This window comes from Rissa tridactyla, chromosome 4 (genome assembly GCF_028500815.1).
Source record: "Rissa tridactyla isolate bRisTri1 chromosome 4, bRisTri1.patW.cur.20221130, whole genome shotgun sequence".
NCBI classification, from domain to species: Eukaryota; Metazoa; Chordata; class Aves; order Charadriiformes; family Laridae; genus Rissa; species Rissa tridactyla.
In genome coordinates, this window is record NC_071469.1 from 797,486 (window position 1) to 815,945 (window position 18,460).

General features: G+C 46.5%; 1 protein-coding gene across 4 annotated transcripts; it reads left to right on the plus strand.

The window, feature by feature from the left end:
• The first annotated feature begins 901 nt into the window (after nt 1–901).
• On the plus strand, nt 902–18,418 carry DNAJC17 (DnaJ heat shock protein family (Hsp40) member C17). 4 transcript variants are annotated; one of them, XR_008465901.1, is made up of 12 exons: nt 902–1,057; nt 2,944–3,013; nt 4,205–4,263; nt 5,817–5,904; nt 6,293–6,375; nt 6,867–6,963; nt 8,565–8,614; nt 9,112–9,189; nt 9,917–9,997; nt 10,772–10,900; nt 13,199–13,416; nt 18,046–18,153. XR_008465901.1 is itself a non-coding variant. In XM_054198249.1 (12 exons), the coding sequence occupies exons 1-11, from the start codon at nt 980–982 to the stop codon at nt 18,166–18,168; spliced, it is 936 nt and encodes a 311-aa protein (XP_054054224.1). In that variant the 5' UTR covers nt 906–979; the 3' UTR covers nt 18,169–18,177; nt 18,267–18,418. The 4 variants fall into 4 exon arrangements, 3 of the variants coding, with proteins under 3 accessions (XP_054054225.1, XP_054054224.1, XP_054054223.1); XM_054198249.1 differs by lacking the exon at nt 13,199–13,416 and adding an exon at nt 18,267–18,418 and having other exon boundaries at nt 906–1,057; nt 18,046–18,177; XM_054198250.1 differs by lacking the exons at nt 13,199–13,416; nt 18,046–18,153 and adding an exon at nt 15,500–15,672 and having other exon boundaries at nt 903–1,057.
• Nucleotides 18,419–18,460: the final 42 nt, after the last annotated feature.

Consider the following 18,460-nt stretch of genomic DNA (forward strand, 5'->3'; position numbering starts at 1 on the left):
ATAAGGCTATAAATCTTTGACTTATAAGGATAACTAACCTTTAGTAAATTAGGAAACATGAGAAACCTCAAAGATAACAACTAACAGCAACTATGAAGAAAAACATCACGAAGAAAAACATCCAAGAGAAACAAAAGAGAACTTCTCCAAGGACTCCACAAGTGATTAACAGAAGGAAACAGATGCTTGGGAAAGGGGAGCTGAAGATCATCGATCCTCAGAACCAATTCAGAAGGAAACACACAAATAGAAGAGAAAAAGGACTAATAATAATCAATCATTATAAACAATTACTCTGTCTAAAATAGTGAATACGTATGCAATATTGAATGTATATAAGACATGGTTGAAGTGTTAGCTGGTGCGCCTCTGACTTGAGTCACGCACCCAGCGCTGTGCTTTTGCTTTATTGACTTTGTCCCTATAATAAAATAAGTGCCATTTCTGTTTAAGGAATCTGGCTATTTATTACAGATGCACAGATAAGAAGGTTGGGAGGCACTTCCCAGGAGCTGTGCCTGGGCTGAGCACGTCCAACTTTAGGCCAGGCCCTGCACGGCCCCCTCAGGAGACGGCTGTCGGAGGGGCACACCCGCCGCTGCCCGAGGCCGGAGCACCGTTAGGGTTTGCTCTGGCGCTTTTCTCCCTCCTTACACCGACACAAACCCCACCAAGGCCACACCGCACAAGCCCCGCCGCCCGCCCGCACCCAGCCCGGCAGCACCCCCGCGGCCCCGGCAGCGCAAAGCCCGACGGGATTGTAGTCCTCTGTCCGCCCCACTCAAACCCCTCTCGAAAACTACACCTCCCAGCAAGCACCGCGGCCTGATATACGGCTGAGGGCGGGAGCGCGGTGCATCCTGGTACATGTAGTTAATCTTCCGGGGCTGGAGAAGGGTCGGCGGCGAGGGGAGACTCCATTTCCCGGCAGGCGGCGCGCGGCCGGCGGCAGGGACGGGGGGCGCTGCCCAGCACCAAGATGGCGGTTGATAAGGACCTGCTGCAGCTGGATCTGTACGGCCTGCTAGGGGTCGGCGAGAAGGCGTCGGAGCAGGAGGTCAGGGCCGTGGGCCGGGAACCCTCATGGGGCCGCGGGGCGGCTTGGGCCGGGCCCCTTCTGTTCCTTCCTCCGCCCTCGACGCCCCCAGCCTTGCCCTTCCCTTTCCCTCAGCACCGGGGGATGCCGCTCCGGGCAGGGGGCGGCTCGGCCGCGGGGCTGCCTTTGCTGCTCTGCCGGTGTTTATCCGAGCGATTGCTCCAGGCGCTGTTTGAATGCGGTGCCGCTGCCGCGTTGCCGGCTGGAGCGGTTAGTGAGCGGGAAAGCCCAGTTTTCCTGATGTTGGCTTTGCAGCTCTCACCTTCCCTTTGCTCCTCTTGAGGCAGCGGGGCCAGACGTGGCCTTGGAGAGCGTTGAAATTGGTTGAAGAGAACTACAAGATCAGTCTCGGACGTTATTCCTCTTGCTTTGCTCGATTATGTGCTTGTTTATGTTCCAGGAGGAAAGTTCCTCCCGTGTTTACCAAAAAATCCAGTTATTAGAGGTTAGTCTAGGTACTGTAGGTTCCCATAAGTCCCATTTTGTGGGTTTGGAATTACATGTTTCCATTTTTTCTTTAGTTTAATGGGTAAGTCAACACTAAACACGGGATTTGAGTAACTGGGCTGGGAAAGTGACTTTCAAAGGAAATTAAGTCTCTGAATAAAACTATTTGTAAATGAACAAAGTTAAAACTTGAAAGGAAAACTTTGATTTTCCTTCTTAGGCTTTCTTAACATGCAGGACTGAACAAGATTAGAGGCTTCAGGTGACCCCAGCTTCACTGCTGAGCTAGGCACTGGGGAAAAGGATGAGAAAATTACAAATTGGATGCTATGGTGCAACTTAAAAACTAACAAGTGTAATTTTGAGCGCTAATCCTTGATGTAAAATACTTGCAGCAATCCAGACTCTTTGTATGCGGAGCAGCATGGCCAAAAGAGAGCAACAAAGCGCAGCAAGGGTGTTAAAGTAATTTAACCTCGCTGTTTAGAGAAGCCTTATCTGAACTTGCCATGTAGAACAAACAGCTATTGTAAAGTTGTGCCTGGTGAGATTTACCCCTCTGAACTGGAGACTTGCTTGGGCAGGAGATGGGATTAGCCCGGAAGGCTTTAGCTGCACATTCCCCTTCCAAGAGCTTTGTCCACCAGGTGGAGCCGGGCCATCACTTACTCTGCTCATTCTAGCAGAGGACTGAGGACTGCTCGGCCGTGCAGCAGAGCCGCTCCTCTGCCTTTCCTGTCTTGCATGCACGTGTGTCCCTGACAAAGGGAACGCAGATTGTTAACAGTAACCTAGCTCAGAAAGTTGTCGGTCTTTCTTGGAAGCGTAGAAGAGATTGAACAGCCTTTGATCAAATATTCTTCACCTTGCCTAACTCAGTTGTTGCACAGTAAATGGTACTCTCTCTGTACCAAAGCTGGAGCTGCAAAGAACACAGCATCCCCCTGGCTAGCACACTGCCTCGGTGAACCAGATCTGGCTTTGATGTTTGTGAGGTTTGACTGCTGTAATAGGATGCACCTAGAAGTAAAACTTGTGGCTTTGCAAAGCTTGAACTCATTCAAAATATGCTGCCTGCCTGCTAGGTGTCCTGGGCTCAAATGCTTATCCTTGCAGTACTGTGTGATTGAGGTTGAAACTGAGATTTTTGGAGGTCTCTTGCTGTTACAGTAGGCTGCTTTTCCTGTCAAAATGAGGGACTAATGGAGCTAGCGACACTCCAAAAATGGTCTTTATGGTCTGTCAGGCCTGGGGCACATCTAGACATGCAAATGGATGCTGGTTCAGCCAGAATAGTATAATTTTTTGTTTCTGCAGTGTTTTTCTTTCTTTTTTTTCCCAAGTTGCTTTTCTCAGACTAAATGACACCAACTGGTAAATCTCAATTCTGGCTCTGGCAGGTTAAGAAAGCGTACCGACAGAAGGCCCTGACTTGTCACCCAGATAAGAACCCAGACAATCCCAGAGCAGGTAAGACGGGGCTGTGCAGCCACAAGCAGCTCTTCATGTTTGTTTTCACATGTGCAGACTCCTGGAAGTGGCTCTGCTTGACTTCAGGTCTGTCTTTGCATGTAATTAAGGGAATGGCTGGTTATACGTCATGTGAAGTATACATATGCAGGCCGAGGAGTTCTTTTCATCGCTATTAGGGAGCTCTGTTTTTTAAGATTGAGTGCATTGGTTTTAGAAGCATCATTTTTAAGTCATTGCTGAAATTATATTTTCACCTCTCAATCTTCACACATGGTATTTGAATCACGGACCTTTGGCCATGCTGTCCCCAGTTTTTACTGCCTGGTCACTATTTTAATTCATACCTCTCACAGTCGAAACTTCAATGGCAAGCTTATAAATCGTATTATCTATGGGAAAGGCCCGTTTTCGTCTGTGAGAGACAAGGCCCTGACTCCGTGGAACTGAGCATACCTAAACCATTCGCAAGGTCTGGCTTCTGCAGCTGCTCCATTCAAGTTTTGTAGCCACAGGTAGCAGTGAACAGCAGTGATAACTAGAAGGATGCTGTTCATCAAGACACCTCAAAACAAACCTTGTTCTGTATCTTGCGTTTTCCAATTTGATAGGCTACAGTCTCATAGATTGAAAATTTATAAGTGTAGTACAGAGAAAAATTCTCCATCAGAAAAAAATAGATTTTAGCAGCAAAGAGAGGAAAGCTGGGGCCTTTGATGGATGCAGAAGGTTGAGAAGTGATTAAAAGTGTGTGGGGAGGCCTCCAGGTTGTATGCATAACCTGCCAGGAAGAGGGTCAGCAACGTTGATGTAAAATGCAAGGTTTGAATCTTGGTCTGAAAAGCTGTTGGTAGGAAAGGGCGAATTTGTAACAGTGAGTTTCAGGCTGACTGCAGGTTGAGTAATACATTTCTGTAGATGGGTCCTGTTGAATTCGTGCTTTCGAGATTTCTGTTAAAATGAAACAGTCCCAGTTTTTGTTTCTTAATGTACACTGAAGTTTATGTAACAACTGTTGTCCTTTGAGTTGAGAAGATCCTGGCTATAGATTGGCTTACAAATGCTTTGGAAAGATTATTCTTCTTTCTGATGTTCTGCAGGTCTCTTCCATAAGGGATTGTCTTTTCTGGTTCATCTCCAGGCCACTAGCATGGTTTTCTGCATCTTACCCTTTTTTCTTCTAATTCCCAGCGGAAGTCTTCCACCAGCTGTCTCAGGCCTTAGCCGTGCTAACAGATGCAGCAGCAAGGGTAAGGATGCGCGTCCCTGGGTGATGTTGGGGTTGTGTTACTCTCTGCAAGCATGCTGGAGAAGTCTTGGGAACCCTCCTGCTTTCTGTCCTGCTCTCTTCTCCGATTGTCACTTCATGAATGCTAGTCTCATCTGTTATTCCATGTAGTTCTCTGTGAGATCAAATAGTAGGTGCCAGATAAGAACTTGGACAAATGTTCTCTTTCTGATTTGATGTGCTGAGAGTAGCTCTGTCCATTTGCTGCAAGGGTGAGATACTGTCTTTAATAACGTGTTAGACTGGGCCATATCCCATTTAAAAAAATAAATGATAACCACCACTGATTCAGGGACACATCAAATTCCCGTGACAACGGTGCATTTGCAGTTCCCTTGAAGTCAAGGTCTGACAAATAAATAATATCTAGCTGTGATTGCTCAGGCTCCAAGCCCTTCTTTCCATGGGGCACAAGAGACTTGGAAACAGAAAAGCTGAATCATAGCCACAATCTCTGTCCTTTTGCTGCAAGAGCTTTGCAGGCTGCCAGATGTAGCTTGGACTCTGGTCTTGCTGTGGAGAAGTGGTTGAGTGCCTACTGCTCGGGGCGTGAAATTAATCTGGATGTGTGAAGGGAAAGAATAAAAACAAAATGAAAAAGAGCAAATAACTCTATCCAGATAAACTCAGGAGAGAAGGCATATTAAAATTTCGGATGATAAGATTTAAAAACATGAAGTAACTGCCCTCTTTTCAAATATTGGCAGAGCTTGTAATCTCCCCTCCAAGGGGCAATTAAGCTTTTGGCATCCAAAAACATTTTGGCTTCTACATTTTAAAAAGGCAAAAGTGTTCATCAAATCCTTCGCATCAAGGAAAAATACCAGCTTTTCTGGCTCATAAAACAAGAGCAGTGCTTTCCTGTACAAATATTCTACAAGTAGTATCTGACTATTTGCACCCGTCTATGCTTTACCTACTACAGAAAAGTTCTGTGTAGGTTGATGAACAGATTATTAACTGGTTTAAAATGATGCCAGTGAAATTGCCAGTTTACCCAGTTCCTAAGTCTCTATAGTGCTAAATGAATGCTGATGTGTTACTGCTGCCGAAGAGCTCTGATGTTCTTTGATCTAATATGTTCATGTGAGTCAAACATCTGTCTTGTGAATAAATCTCACATATAAAGTAGACCTTTTTAATTGTAAAACTTTGCTCTAAACCAAACCTGATCTGTTGCCAGTGCCCCGTAAGCTGCTTTTGGCACGTTCAGGAAACCAAAATACTCTTCCCACCTCTGAAGATGGGTCAGACTTTCTCTCCAGCACACGTTGCAGTTATTCCTGGACTTCCTCACCCTTTCAGGCTCCAGCTGGATATCCTCGGGCCTCTTCTCATGTTTTCAGGATATTTGTGTTAACTTCTAACAGTTTTAGGAGGACTGCAAGCAAGGAGCAGAAGATGTTTCACCTCTGCTTACAGTGTTTCGATATCTGATCTCACCTTTATTCACTGCTTTCCATTTTATCTTTCTGCTTTATAGAGTTTCACAGTATTGTGTTGGTTCTTTGACAGGCGGCATATGACAAAGTGAGAAAGGCTAAGAAGCAAGCAGCAGAAAGGACACAAAAACTTGATGAGAAGCGGAAGAAAGTAAAGCTTGGTAATGAATGAAAACTTCATTTTCTCTTGGCTTGAACTCTTCATTAGCTGGGGGTTTGCATTTCTTCTGCCTCTGGAATTCGCCTCTGATTAAGCTGTGCATTTGTGACGGCTATGGTTTCCTTATGGCCAGTACAATACAGTAGTCGTCTGAAATCTCCCACAGTCATAGCTGGGATGGTCGTGCTCTGGGCAGGAGTTAGGGGATTTGATGACTGTTCAGACTGCTGATACATTGATGTGCCTGGGCAGACGAGAGGTAGCAGAACTATCAGGACTCTACTTTGAAATTGATGTAGGTGTAGCCAAGTTTGTGATCTTTCCATCCACTTCTGGTCAGGAGTGAAAATTCTCTTTGGGTTGGTTTAATTTTCTTTCTTTCTCTGCAGATCTTGAAGCCAGAGAACGAGAAGCCCAGAGCCGTGAGAGTGAAGAGGAGGACATCAGGATAACAAGATCGTTAGAACAAGAAGTAATGACAAATTCTTAGATTTCTCTGCTTCCTCTGATACGAATTGCTGAAAGTCTTTATAATAATGTATAACCATGTGATGCGATGCAGCAAATCTTTGTATAGCAGTCCTTCAGCCTTCTGCATTAAGTGGCTTTATGAAAGAGAAGCGTGTAGAAGGGATCTTGTAGCAAATGGGTCAGTCTCAGGATTTCATTTTTGTCTGCCCTTTTCCTTTTGTCTGGCAGTCAATAACAACAGCTAATTGGTTATATGCTGCCTGATAGGGACGGTGTCGCTAGGACAAAGAGGGGTCCAGTTTTATGAGTGCTGGAGCTGCCACAGAGGAACTGGCAGGAGGGTTGCCCCAGAAGATGGGTATAAGACAAAAACTCTCCTCGGTGGTCTTTAGCTGGCATGAGCCAACCATGGAACTGTGCCCTCAGATATCCATGCTATCTTACCTCTGCTGTAGATGTAGGGGTTTTTTTTTATTTATTTTATGATTCCAGATAATACGCCTGCGTGAAGAAGGCTCCCGTCAGCTTGAGGAGCAGCAGAGGCTCATTCAAGAACAGATCCAGCTTGAAAGAGAGCAGCGCCTGCAAGGTGAGGACTATGAGACTGGAGTCCTCAGCCAAACTACGTGCCTGTGGGACTCCCAGCTCTTCAGTAGGCAGAGCTCACATGCAGCCTTCTGACTTGGTCACCTTGGCATATATAGGATCCTACTCAGCACACTTTTGAGGAATAAGTCAAAAGACTAGTATTTCTGCGGGGTTGTTTCCTTATATGTGGCATGCTGCTCTTTAACATGTTGTTGCTCCTCCTTCCCAATAAATATTCTAAAACATTGAATCTAGATGGTCTGATGTGGAGCCCCACAGTAATGCTGGAGGGAGCCTAAAGTCCTGCTCGCCTGTGACAATTAAAGCAGTCAGTGTTGTAGCCTCAAAATAGGGAACGATTCAAATTTGCAAAAACTAATAGTTGTCATTGGGTTACTACTTCTGTGTCCCCTTGAAAGTTCTCAGTACTTATCACCCAAAAGAGACCCCGTGTGGAGAATAAAGGGTTTTCTAATTTATGTTTGCTGAGGCTTTACTTTCTGGAGCCTGATTCTCTCGTGTTCCTTGGGCGTGCACAGGCTTCGTCCCAGGTTTGTACAAACACCAGCAACAGATCTCTTGGGAAATGAGCAACACGGTGAACTGGAAAACATCTGCGTTCTGTGCTGCGGTACAACAATAGGTAGTTCTGTTCGAAGTCGTCTCCCTCTGGTTCTCCCGGGCTGTTCAGTAGCTGTAGTTAGTCTCCTTCATACAGGAGGGAATGAGATTTTTCCAGAATTACAGAACCTAATCCTTTGGTATCCTGAACCTCATTCCCATCCACACATCTCTATATTGAATTGCCTTTTTTGAATATTCTTTGTGATCTTAAAATACAGTTTTATGTTTCAGAAAGTTCTGTTCTTTTCAAAACTAGTTAGAGTGTTGTTCAGGTTTTCAGTTCAATGGGAAGATTTACTGTCTCTTGCTTGCTACCTCTTTTGTCCTGGCAGAGGCTATAATATAAGATTCATTCCTCTGTCACAGGAAGAGTATTGGTCTAATGAGATAAAATAACACCAGAGGCCCAGATGCAGAATCTTTTTTTGGGGTCACCAGGGTTTTCCTGTATGACTGTATGTAAGTCGTTCATCCCACCCTAGCCTTTCTTAACTTAATTTCACATATCAGGAATTGGGGAGGATATTAAGCATTTGCTTAATGTAAAACACTTTAAGATCCTTGCAACGAGAGCACATCATTATAAAGTATTTAGTTGCAGGGCCAGATTAAATTCTTAGTCTATGCTATCCTTTTTTTCTGTCTACCCTTAATTTTTCCACACTTGTTCCCACCAGCACAACCCTCTTGCAGGGAAAAATGTCACAGAATCTAACAGATCTGCTTGTATTTTTACTTAGCTGTTTCTAGCCTTGATTGTGGCAAGTTCCGTAGAAGGGAAAAATGCTGACATACAATATTCAGTCGGTACTGCAGTTTGTGATGATAGTGTTGCACAAAATTTTGGGGCTGAAATGGTCTAGTGGAAACCCAGAAGTGGTTGCTATTGCCCTACGTACCCCAGGGCAAACTTTGTGCTAAATGCTCTTTAATTCAGGAGTTTTCACACATGTTCTCTTTCTCCTTTCCCCTCTTCAGGCAAGCAAGAAAGAAATGGGGCAGAAGGCAAAATAACTCCCAAACTCAAAGTAAGACATCTTTATAAAGCTAGGTTTTGGTGAAAACTGATGGAGCATTATGCAGCTTTGGAAAACAGAAGGGACACTTCAGCTCTGCTGAAGTTCCTCTGTCTAACGTGTGTCCTGCATGCAAACAGCTCCTCTCACTGCCTTTAAAATGCTCTTCCTCCCTCACCCTTTTCTGTACTGTCTGGTCTGGGTTTTTGAGCCTGAAATTGAGTTGTCTCCGCTTTAGGCGTGGAGAGACATCTGCCTGTTAGCCTGAAATAGCCATTAGTAGGCTTTCAAGTATTATCTTTTCCTATTTCATTGAACAGTGTTTCTCCTTGTTCCCCAAATAATCTGTTCCCTTTGTACATTCTGATGTTGAAATCACTGTTTTGGCAGTTCTGGGAGTGTAGCTGTAAATAGCAAACTTGATTATTGTGCAGGTGGCAGGAGCTGCATTGGATGTGGCAACGTGTGTTCAATTGGACAAAATTAACTTGGTCGTGTTTCTTTCCCAGCTAAAATGGAAATGCAGTAAAGAAGATGAGACGAGAGGGGGATACTCAAAAGACGTTCTATTGCGGATCCTGCAAAAGGTCCTGTCTCACACTCTTTCCTACTACTTCATCTTTCCCTGCTCTCACTCAAATAAGAAAGTAAAAGAAAGAAAGTAAATTCTGGGAAGCTACATCTAAGCCAGAGCAGCTCACTTACTTTTTCTTCTTTTGTCCAGGTTTCTCACTCCTGCCATTTTGAGAGCTCCGCAGCATGATCCATTAGCCATAGATCCATGACTGTTCCCCATTAGCGCCTCTGTCTCCTTCCCAGCAGGGGCTCCTGCTGAAAGAGCAACTGCGAACTCTTCCCACCGCATGGTTCATGCCCTGTGTGAAAGTTAGAGTGGCTGTGTGGTTACGGTGCACTGGTGCCTTCACTTAAAGCACTAAAGCTAATAGCTGCTGTGGGAAGTTCAGAGACAGGAATAGACAAGCCTTTGATCTGATTAATCCCAGCGTGTGGTCTTTATTTTCCCTGCATGCAAGTATCTCCTGTAGCTCTGACTCTGAGCTCAGCAGCCCTATGACACTGGGCCTTGCTGGAAGCAAAGTGTGTAGCTCCATGCCTCCCCAGAATTATTTCCTGGAGGAACAGAAATTATGACAGGTTGGGATCAGTGGAAACATCATGCAAGACAGAAAGGGTGACAACGCAAGCCTCATGCCTGTGAAAACACATGTTTTCTCTCTGCATTCGTTCCACAGATGAACTCAACTTTTCTTTTACGTCTGTAATTAACTTTTCTTTCTTTCTTTGTCTCAATAGTACGGCGACGTGCTCAATTTATTGATCTCGAGTAGGAAGACTGGGAGCGCAGTGGTGGAATTTGCTACGGTTAAGGCTGCTGTAAGTCTGGTGGAGCCCCCAGATGTGTGCAGTGGAGAGTGGGCGAGAAAGGGTGTCGCAGAAGGGGAGGGTTGGCAGCTGATGGCCTGCAGACGCTGCCCTGTCATTAAGGCAGTGGGGAAGGGTAATGAGAGTCTAAAGGTGCAGATGTATGAAGGGAGTGGCAAAGCTGGAGGCACAAACCCAGAGCAGCTCAGGCACATAACAAACAGGCTGTGCATGTAAAAGGCTGAGGAAAGAGACACTGCTTTAAAGAGCAGGCGCTGAACCATTTAATCAGCTCTCACCGAAGGTGAATTACCCATTGTGGAGGTGGGCTTAATGACTTTTAGAGGTTATATCGGGCATTTGCAGTTTAAAAGAAATCAAAACATCTTGACTCACAGTGAGTTATAATAATTCATATGGCTGTAGAAACAGAAATCATCAGTTATGCTTAATTTTAGTAGTTCCATTGACTTAAACTTATACTGCACAAAAGTCTCTCTTTCTTGTCACCTGTCCTTTCCCTCATATATCCAAATAGCTAAAAAAAAACCCCAGAATTGTTTGTGACCTGTTTATCAGAAGTACTGGCAGCAAGGTGGTCTATCTGTGCTTGATGCAGATGTGGACCTTATGCTTCTTATGTAGGGCGGCTGTGAAATCTTCGTTGTTTGTGCCCTACTTGGCCTTGCTGCCAGGCTGGGATGGAAACACTCATGATTTTTAGTTACCTGTGAGGGAGTGGGGTCTGAAATTCAGATGATGATGGAAGAATATTTTCATTGTTAGGAGATGGCTGTGAAGAATGAAGTTGGCCTGATAAATAATCCTCTGAAGATTTCCTGGCTGGAGGGCCAGCCCCGGAACAATCCCAGCACTGTCCTTTCAGACAGCACTAGTCAGCCTAGGACTTCACAGGTAAGGAGACATAGCCTGCTCTTATTTAAATCTGTTTCTATAGCAACCTAAATTTAACAGTGTGCTTTGCATTTATGGTAAGATACGTTGATTCCCAGCAGAGCTGAAAAGAAGCTCTTGATGAAAGGGCTGGCTTTCTGATGAGCCCTTTTGTGCTGAAGCAGTGGCTTTTTTAAAGGACCTTTTGCCTGAGTGGCAGCGCGGTGAGAACACAAGCTATTTGGATGTCTGGTTCTCCGCATGATTTCATTCTCTTCCAAGTGAAAAACAAGGATGTTTCTTGCTCAGTTCAAAGCCTCTAATGTCATTCTGCTGGAACTTTTTCTAATATACTTTGACTGTGGGAATCTTCTGGCTGATAGCTGGTTGAAATGGATCTCCTAGAAGGCTTCTTGAGAGAGGCTTTGTTATTCACTGCATTCGCAAGAGGGTGAAATTTCAGTGCTAAAAGGAAACCTATATTCTTAGGGTCTGCAGGAGGGAAGAGAAAGCAACATCAAATCTAAAATCCTTGCAGAGACCATATCGTCTGCTTTGTGTCCTACTTACCAGTGCAGTTACTCTGAGTGCAAGGTGCTCGCTCTTGGCTGCTTCCTCTTTGTTTCACCCGATAATCACTCTGAAGCTGCTGCTCCTAAATAACAAGTGTATTCCAATCACAAAGCAAATGGAAGGCAATAACATCTAATGCAAATTGTTGGCTCTCCGTTACCCCTTGCTCCTGTTGGCCCTCTGGAGTGGCAGACATATCCGCTTCTTTTGAAGCATGTTACGTTGCGCTTTGTTCTATAGCACGGGATTTATCTCGTGCTCTGCGTGTCTTCTGTTCTGGTTAGTAATTCCCTGGCTGTGAAGGTGTGAAGGCACCCCAGATCCTTTGCTGGTTATTCGAGTTCCAATTCAAACTTCTTGTGCTACTTAGTCCCCGTTCCTCCTTCCTTTGATATAAAGAGCAAAAAGATGTAATTGCTGAGAGGGCTCCTGCCTCGTGCTCTGCAGGTGCCCGTAGTCTGTGTGTCTCTGTCTCCATCAGCTTTGTGTGTGTTCACTACCCAAATATTTTAGTAGCTTGTGAGATTGTTCAGTACATTCACTCTCCTGACTTTTTCTTAAGTACTTTATTTACTGTAGATGCATTTATACATCATAATGTCGTGCTGTTATGCTAGTTTTGTTTAGGGTTGTATGTTTTCACTTTGCATGTGTGTGCTTTGTCTGAACAGCCTGGCCTGAGCAGCATAGTTTCCCAGAAATCTCAGGCAAAGGCAGTTACAGCATCACGGCGTCGGAGCCAGGCAGTTCTCCATGCACTACGTAGAACCGGTGAGAGTCCTGCAGACACAGCAGATTCACAGAGGTGGCCAGAGTGTTAGAAGGCAAACTGGGGAGGGAAAAAGCAGAATCCTATCCAGTTTGAGTATCTCTTGCTAGTAGAGAGTGAGAACTGGCTCATTCGTACCTGATGGGGTTGCTGGTGCAGTTGGAGCTTGGTACTGGATTCTTGCCTCTGTGGGTTCAAAAGCCCTGGCTTTTGACTGAGTTTACCTTGGCTTGTTTCCACGGCCAAAGCTTGTTAGTGTGGAACTGCAGCGTCTGCCTGCTGTGAAGGATTAGCTCGGTGGAGCAGCGAGGGAGAGCAGGCTGAAGCAGTGAATGGTGTTCATGCTGTGTGGAGGTGGTGACTCACTTCTGTCCAACGCAGCCTCGTCAGTCCTGTATTAGCTCGCAAAACGGTGAGGGGCTATGGGCAGTGACTTATTCCCTTTCCCAAGAATTGCAGTGCTGTCGCTCGTCCGTCCTTTCTCCTGCTTTTATGTGTTAGCAGCTGCAAACTCTTTGGTTACATTGCAGTCTTGCTGTCCGGGATAAGATCTCTAAGCTGCTCTGGTGCCCACTTTCCTAGTTCCTACTCCAGACCCTCCCCAATTCTCCTGCTGCTTCCACTAGGATGCTTCCAAAATCTGTAATGTGGTAATAGCTTCTCTTGGCTGTACTGATTCCAGTTGACTTATTCTTTGTCCTCAGCCCTTCAACTCTAGACTTTGCAAAATGAGCTCTTTCAGATCTCTTTTGCCACTGTCTCAACCTGCTCCATCTTCATCCTTTCATACCCAGTCTGGCTTCCCAGCCATCAGGGTCCATGTTCTCGCTTTCAAGCTGCACTAATCTCATCCTGATGTAAGCTACCCTCACTTCCTATTTGCTGCTCCCTCTGGGTTGCTCCTATTTCTGTCTGAATCCACCCCCACGTTTGCTCCCACTTTGTGCAAATGCAGCTCTTTCCCCTCTCTGCTTCAGAAAACAGCCGAAAACCTGCAGCGTTCCCATGGCAACGCACTCACTACTCATTTGCTCCAGAGCTGTGTCTGCTCCCTGCCTGGGGTACTCAGCCAGCAGCTGTGCACCGGCATCTTCCACTAAAGGACAGCCACACGCTAACTAGACCAGGGAGTTCTGGAAGCCGTTCCCCGGTGAAAGCAAAGCTGATCGTCGAAAAATCGTGCTGTGAGGAGGCAGTAAGTTGTGAGATCCTTGCCTCCACTGTCTTGGTTGGCTTGTTTTCTTCTCCAGCACTGGGTGCACATTGCCCAGCAGTTCCTGGAGAGCTGCTGGAGCCAAACAGGCGAGTTGTGCTTGAATTACAAAAGCTGTGGATTGGCCAGTGTTCCTCTAGGCTACTTGAGAGCAATGACTATTTGATTGCTGCAGCTCTGAATGGTTCAGGGCACACCACAGCTGCACAATGCTGGGAAGAGCATATTTTGCTACTGCAACAGCATGAAGCACTCACTTCTGGAAGGGTCTTCCTTGCACCTTTAGTAGTGGGATCTCCCTGCCAGTGGTCCTCATTCATTTTGGGCCATTCATTCAGCCATGCTAAAGTGTTGAGAAAAGCCTTCTGTCGGGCACTCTTGCATCTTTTCTAAGCTCCTTTGAGGTTTCACAGAGTTTGTTTTATATTACCTGACTTTACAGCCTGGTGTGAGTCTAGTAGGTTAAGAGCTATCTGTGCCTTCTCTGCAGTGTCTCTGTGTGCTTTGCTATAGCCAGCTTCCAAAGCTCACCGTTATCTGGGTGCGTGGAGGTTGTATTTTCTTTTTTTAAAGAGAGGCCTAGTATCTAATCTAGCTATGAAAAAGGCAAGAATTGGTGAGCCAGTAGTTTCTGCAGTGTCCTTTTAACAGCTTGCCCTGATCCTGCCGAAAATGTTGTCAGCCTGGCAGAGCAGTTCCCATTGTCCAGCTCTCGGGGTAAAGAACTTTCATTCCAACACTGGGTCTTGGCCTGAGCTCTGTGCCCTCTCCGCAGGGGAAGGGAAAGTCCCAGCAGCTCTGGCCTTCTCCCAGCCTGGAAAAGCAGAGCCACACTGCTTCCCCACCCTCCTAGAAACCTGAAGTGCCAGAGAGGATCGATCCCTGTCGCTGCAGATAAGGGACCTGTGCTCTTGGTGCCTGGGCTTTTTCTGGCTTGCTACCAATGAAATGAGGCAACAAAACGCTTCCAGTCACAGATACATTTATTCTTCCATATCTGTACAGCTGATAGATCAGTGCATGCTTCAAGCAGCAGTATCTAGAGAAATTTCTTCTCCTGCTAGTAAGGTAAATAAACTGCTGTTGCTGTATTACGAGCCTACATGGACGCTTACCTGTTTCCAGGCTGAGAGTGCCAACTGCACTTGAGCTGGGGGGAAAAGAAACCCACAAGGAAAAAAAAGAGCAGGAACAGCTTTGATTTTTCACATCCAAACAGGGTGGGAGAAGAAACACTAGTTTCTGTCTTTTGACCCTTGCCATAGCTACAGCTTTGAGATGCAGTGCTATTGTCTCCTTGCAAGCTGCCTGCTTATCCACAAATGATGTATGCCATATCCCTTTCTGTCCGTGTCCCGCAGTGTCACAGCCACATCCCCAAAATAACAAGTCTTTTGGCAAACAATGCCATTCTTCCATGAGGAGATGCACAGTCAAGAGTGGGAAATTCCCAGTGCGGAGGACGGTAACTTGCCCACGAGGTTCCAGCAGACAGTGCTCTCATCTGAGCAGGGAGCCTCTGAGCTCCGCTCCAAAGGACTCCTTGGCAAGGACAAGGACAGTCTGTGGTGGGGAAGGCGAGAACAACAAAACAGGCCACACGTAACAGGGATGCTGCAGTATCCTTCCTCCCACTAGGACTAGAGAAACTGGCTGCAGCAGTAGGTAAATGTGATATCTTAAATGATAAATACCTTCAAATGGCGTAATCTCGTGGATTCTGTTTCCTGAGGGTCTGCAGAACATCCTCGAGAAGCGATAGCCCCAAGTCCACTTTGAAGGACAGGAAGGGATCAGACAGGTCAGAAAGGGTGGTGCCATTCTGGGTGCCTGTCTCTGAGGTCCCGCAGTCTGTCGCCTGGTCCTTGTGGAATTGAGTTTGAGTGGCTTTGTGGTACTGATGAGTAGCACCAGAAAAGGAGATGTCAGAGTGCGAATCCGTGTGATCAATGATGTTAGGGCAGCTAGAACTGTCCAGGTAGAGCCGGGGGGGCTTGGGAGGTGCTTGTGCCTTGGCTAGGTTTTGCTCGCTCTGACACGACAGGTAATCAGACTTGTCCTTCAGATCCCTCAAGCATTCCCTCTTCTGGCACTGTCCATCACTGTCCAGAGTGTGGCTGTTCTGATTCAAGAGGATGACTTGGTTGCCCAGCTTTTTGTGTCTCCTGAGTGAGAAACGTCTGAAGAACGTTGTGGACTTGATGGACCCTCTCCGCCAAGTATCCATGCTGATGAAAGGTAATGAGAAGAAGGAAACTGCTGACTCTTCACAGTCAGGTGTTGGACTTAAGTCGCAGGATCAGCAGCAAGCCACACAACAGGAACAACCTCTTCCTTCCCTGTTCCTGTAGCTGGAAGGAAAACAGAGAGGCTGGTATTGCAGGAAATGCAAACCTCACACTACGTCCCCGTGCTAAGGAGCAGTTGGCCTGTCTTAGACATTAAGGAGTCTCCTTCTTCAGTGCAGAAGGAATGGCAGTGTCTGAGCGTATTAAATCTGGGCTGCAGAACCAAGCTGATGAAGAATAGCGAAGGCATACAGTCACCATGAGAACAGATTTAATCTAGTATCTAGAACAGAAGGGCACTTTGGTACCATGGTAACCAGCCACCTTCATGGAGAAGGGCACAGTATAAAAATCTCAGTGGGTGGTTAGGAAGGGAGACGGTGACTCAGTCGCGCTGAAGGAAACCAAAGAAATACAGTCAAACAGAAATTTAAAAAGCAACAAAACGCAGGTGTTAAAGACAAACGTTAGGAAAATTGAATGCAAAATAGACTTACGCCGTGTCGGAGCAGCAGCCGAGTCTAACAGGCGGCGAGGAGAAACTGCTGAAGCACTTGGAGAACTGTGACCACCGCGTTCCCCAGTATGCTGGGGCGTTGGAAGAAGCAAGTCCAGGGACGATTCAGCCAGGTTGGACCCGAAACGCTAAAAATCCACAAAGCCGCCTTCTCTTCATGTGCCTCCTGTCACTGCTTCCCAGGCTGCAGTTCCTTGTGCGTATGTATTTGTTTTGAGCCAAGCCCTTGCTGAGTCAGCCACGTCAGAAACTGGGTTTTACACCATTGGTAATTGCCAGGATTGCAGGAAGTAGGTGTGTAGAGTGGCAAAGCATCAGCCCACACTCTGCCTGAGGAGAAAGCGAGCTCCCTCAGAGGCACCCAGATTGCTTGAGAACTGCCAACATGAAGACGGACTGGGACCCCATCTCGAATCGGTCCGTTTCTTCTCTTGGTGCTCTCCCTTCTGCCACTCCTGATGGCTTCTTGTACCAGCAGGGCTCCCAAATGAGGCCAGGAACAATCTCTTGTCTGTTTTAAATTTAAATCCGGAGTGTGAGGTAGTGTTTCAGGTTTGTATGGGTGATTCATCTGCGTGAGTCTCATGTAGGCTATTTCATTCAGCCCAGCAAATGACAGTGAGTATCTGTGGTTAGTGGACAGGCACTTTGAAGAAGCCTACTTCTGCCGCTGAAGGCTGATACAATCTGCTGCTTTCTCAGACGCTGTGAAAGTCTGTGCCGGGCAGCACGGAAAGGTTATTTCATTCATGCAGCTCCTAAGATACAGTTACAGCGTATTAGTCTCTTAATTCCCCGGTCTAAGTTTCTCATCTGTTGTGGGCTTCTATTTTGTCCTCGCAGCTAGACGCTGCAGCTGCAGGAACCACGTTGCTGGCACACGACAACAAATTTGCACTTGCCCCGTTTTCATGCAGAATCTTATTTAGCTATTCTATTGCCTTTCCATCCCTTCTCTTTTCTATCTAAGATGTCCTTAAATCACCACTAAATCTACTTCCTAGAAAAATGAACATGAGATTTTTATTTTTTTTTCATTCACCTTCTGTCTAAATGCTTTTATTTCTACCTGAACTGTCAAGCAAATGAGCTGGATGTTTCCAAGCATTGCAGCGCTTTGAATGTGTCTGAAATAGTAAGGCCACCTACTAATGTTAAATGGCTTTTGAAAGCAGAGTGCCAAAACCACCACTTTGCTCTGCGATAGCAGCTGTCATCTGCTGCCTACATTTATTAGGTAGAGTCTGCAATCACCACTTAGCTGACGTGACAGTTGCTACCACACACAGCAGAAAGGCTCCAAGAGCTTTTGAGAACTGAAACGCTCTTGTGGCAGGTTTGGGAATGTACCTGGTGGTTTTCTTTCTGCAGCCACTTCCGTGGCTAAACCACAGAAAGGTTTGATTTTTTTTTTTTTTATGGCATTAGCCTTTATAACGGGTGAAGTGTACGCTGGACTTTGTGCGCAGCGTTGTACTTGCAGTGCAAGCTGGTCATCCAAAATAAGCAGCCCCAGCGAGGCGAGCCGTGCCTCCCCACCCCCCCAGGCTGGGAGCGGGGAGTAGCTCCAGCAGCGGGGGGTAACCCGGGCTCCCTGTCTGGCCCGCTCGGTCTCCTCAGTTACTCCCTTACGACGCTGGCTGGTTTCGGTAGGCCGGCAGCTTTCGCACCTACCTGATGTCTCCGGGCTCGTACTGCTATGAACCACCCTCCTGGCTCGGGCGCGTTGTGAGTGGGGGTTTATGGAGGGGGGGGACCTGGGGTCTATACTGTCCTTGAGAGGTTGCGTTTGTTTCCCGCTCCTAGGCCTCGGTGGTGTCGGAACGGGATTACGAGAGCCTGGTGATGATGCGCATGCGCCAAGCAGCAGAGAGGCAGCAGCTCATTGAACAGCTGAAGCGGGAAGACGAGGAAGAGTCTCACACCTAGCATGAGAGAGTATGGATTCTCCCCACCCCATCGCTCTTCATTTCCGGAGCTGTTTCTTAAATTAAGTCAATAAACCTCCTTTTTTAAAACTGTTGTAGGAATACAAACTCTCGGTGACTGCAGCCCTTATCCCTTTCCAGCGTGGGGTCGGGGGGGAATGGCTGCGTCAGCTTCGGGGTAAGTGTATTAACCTGTCGTCTGCGTACTCGGAGCAGCTGCCCAGTCCCAGAGGGTGAGGTGAGAGCGGCGCTATCAGAACACCAAACCTCCGAGCTTTTAATCCCCGAGAGCT

What these genes read in the sequence shown, in the direction of transcription:
- DNAJC17 (XM_054198249.1), top strand. Translation starts at nt 980, where the DNA reads ATGGCGGTTGATAAGGACCTGCTGCAGCTGGATCTGTACGGCCTGCTA. An exon ending in AGAAGGCGTCGGAGCAGGAG is followed by an intron (nt 1,058 to 2,943) that starts GTCAGGGCCGTG and finishes TGGCTCTGGCAG; the next exon opens with GTTAAGAAAGCGTACCGACA. An exon ending in TATTGCGGATCCTGCAAAAG is followed by an intron (nt 9,190 to 9,916) that starts GTCCTGTCTCAC and finishes TTGTCTCAATAG; the next exon opens with TACGGCGACGTGCTCAATTT.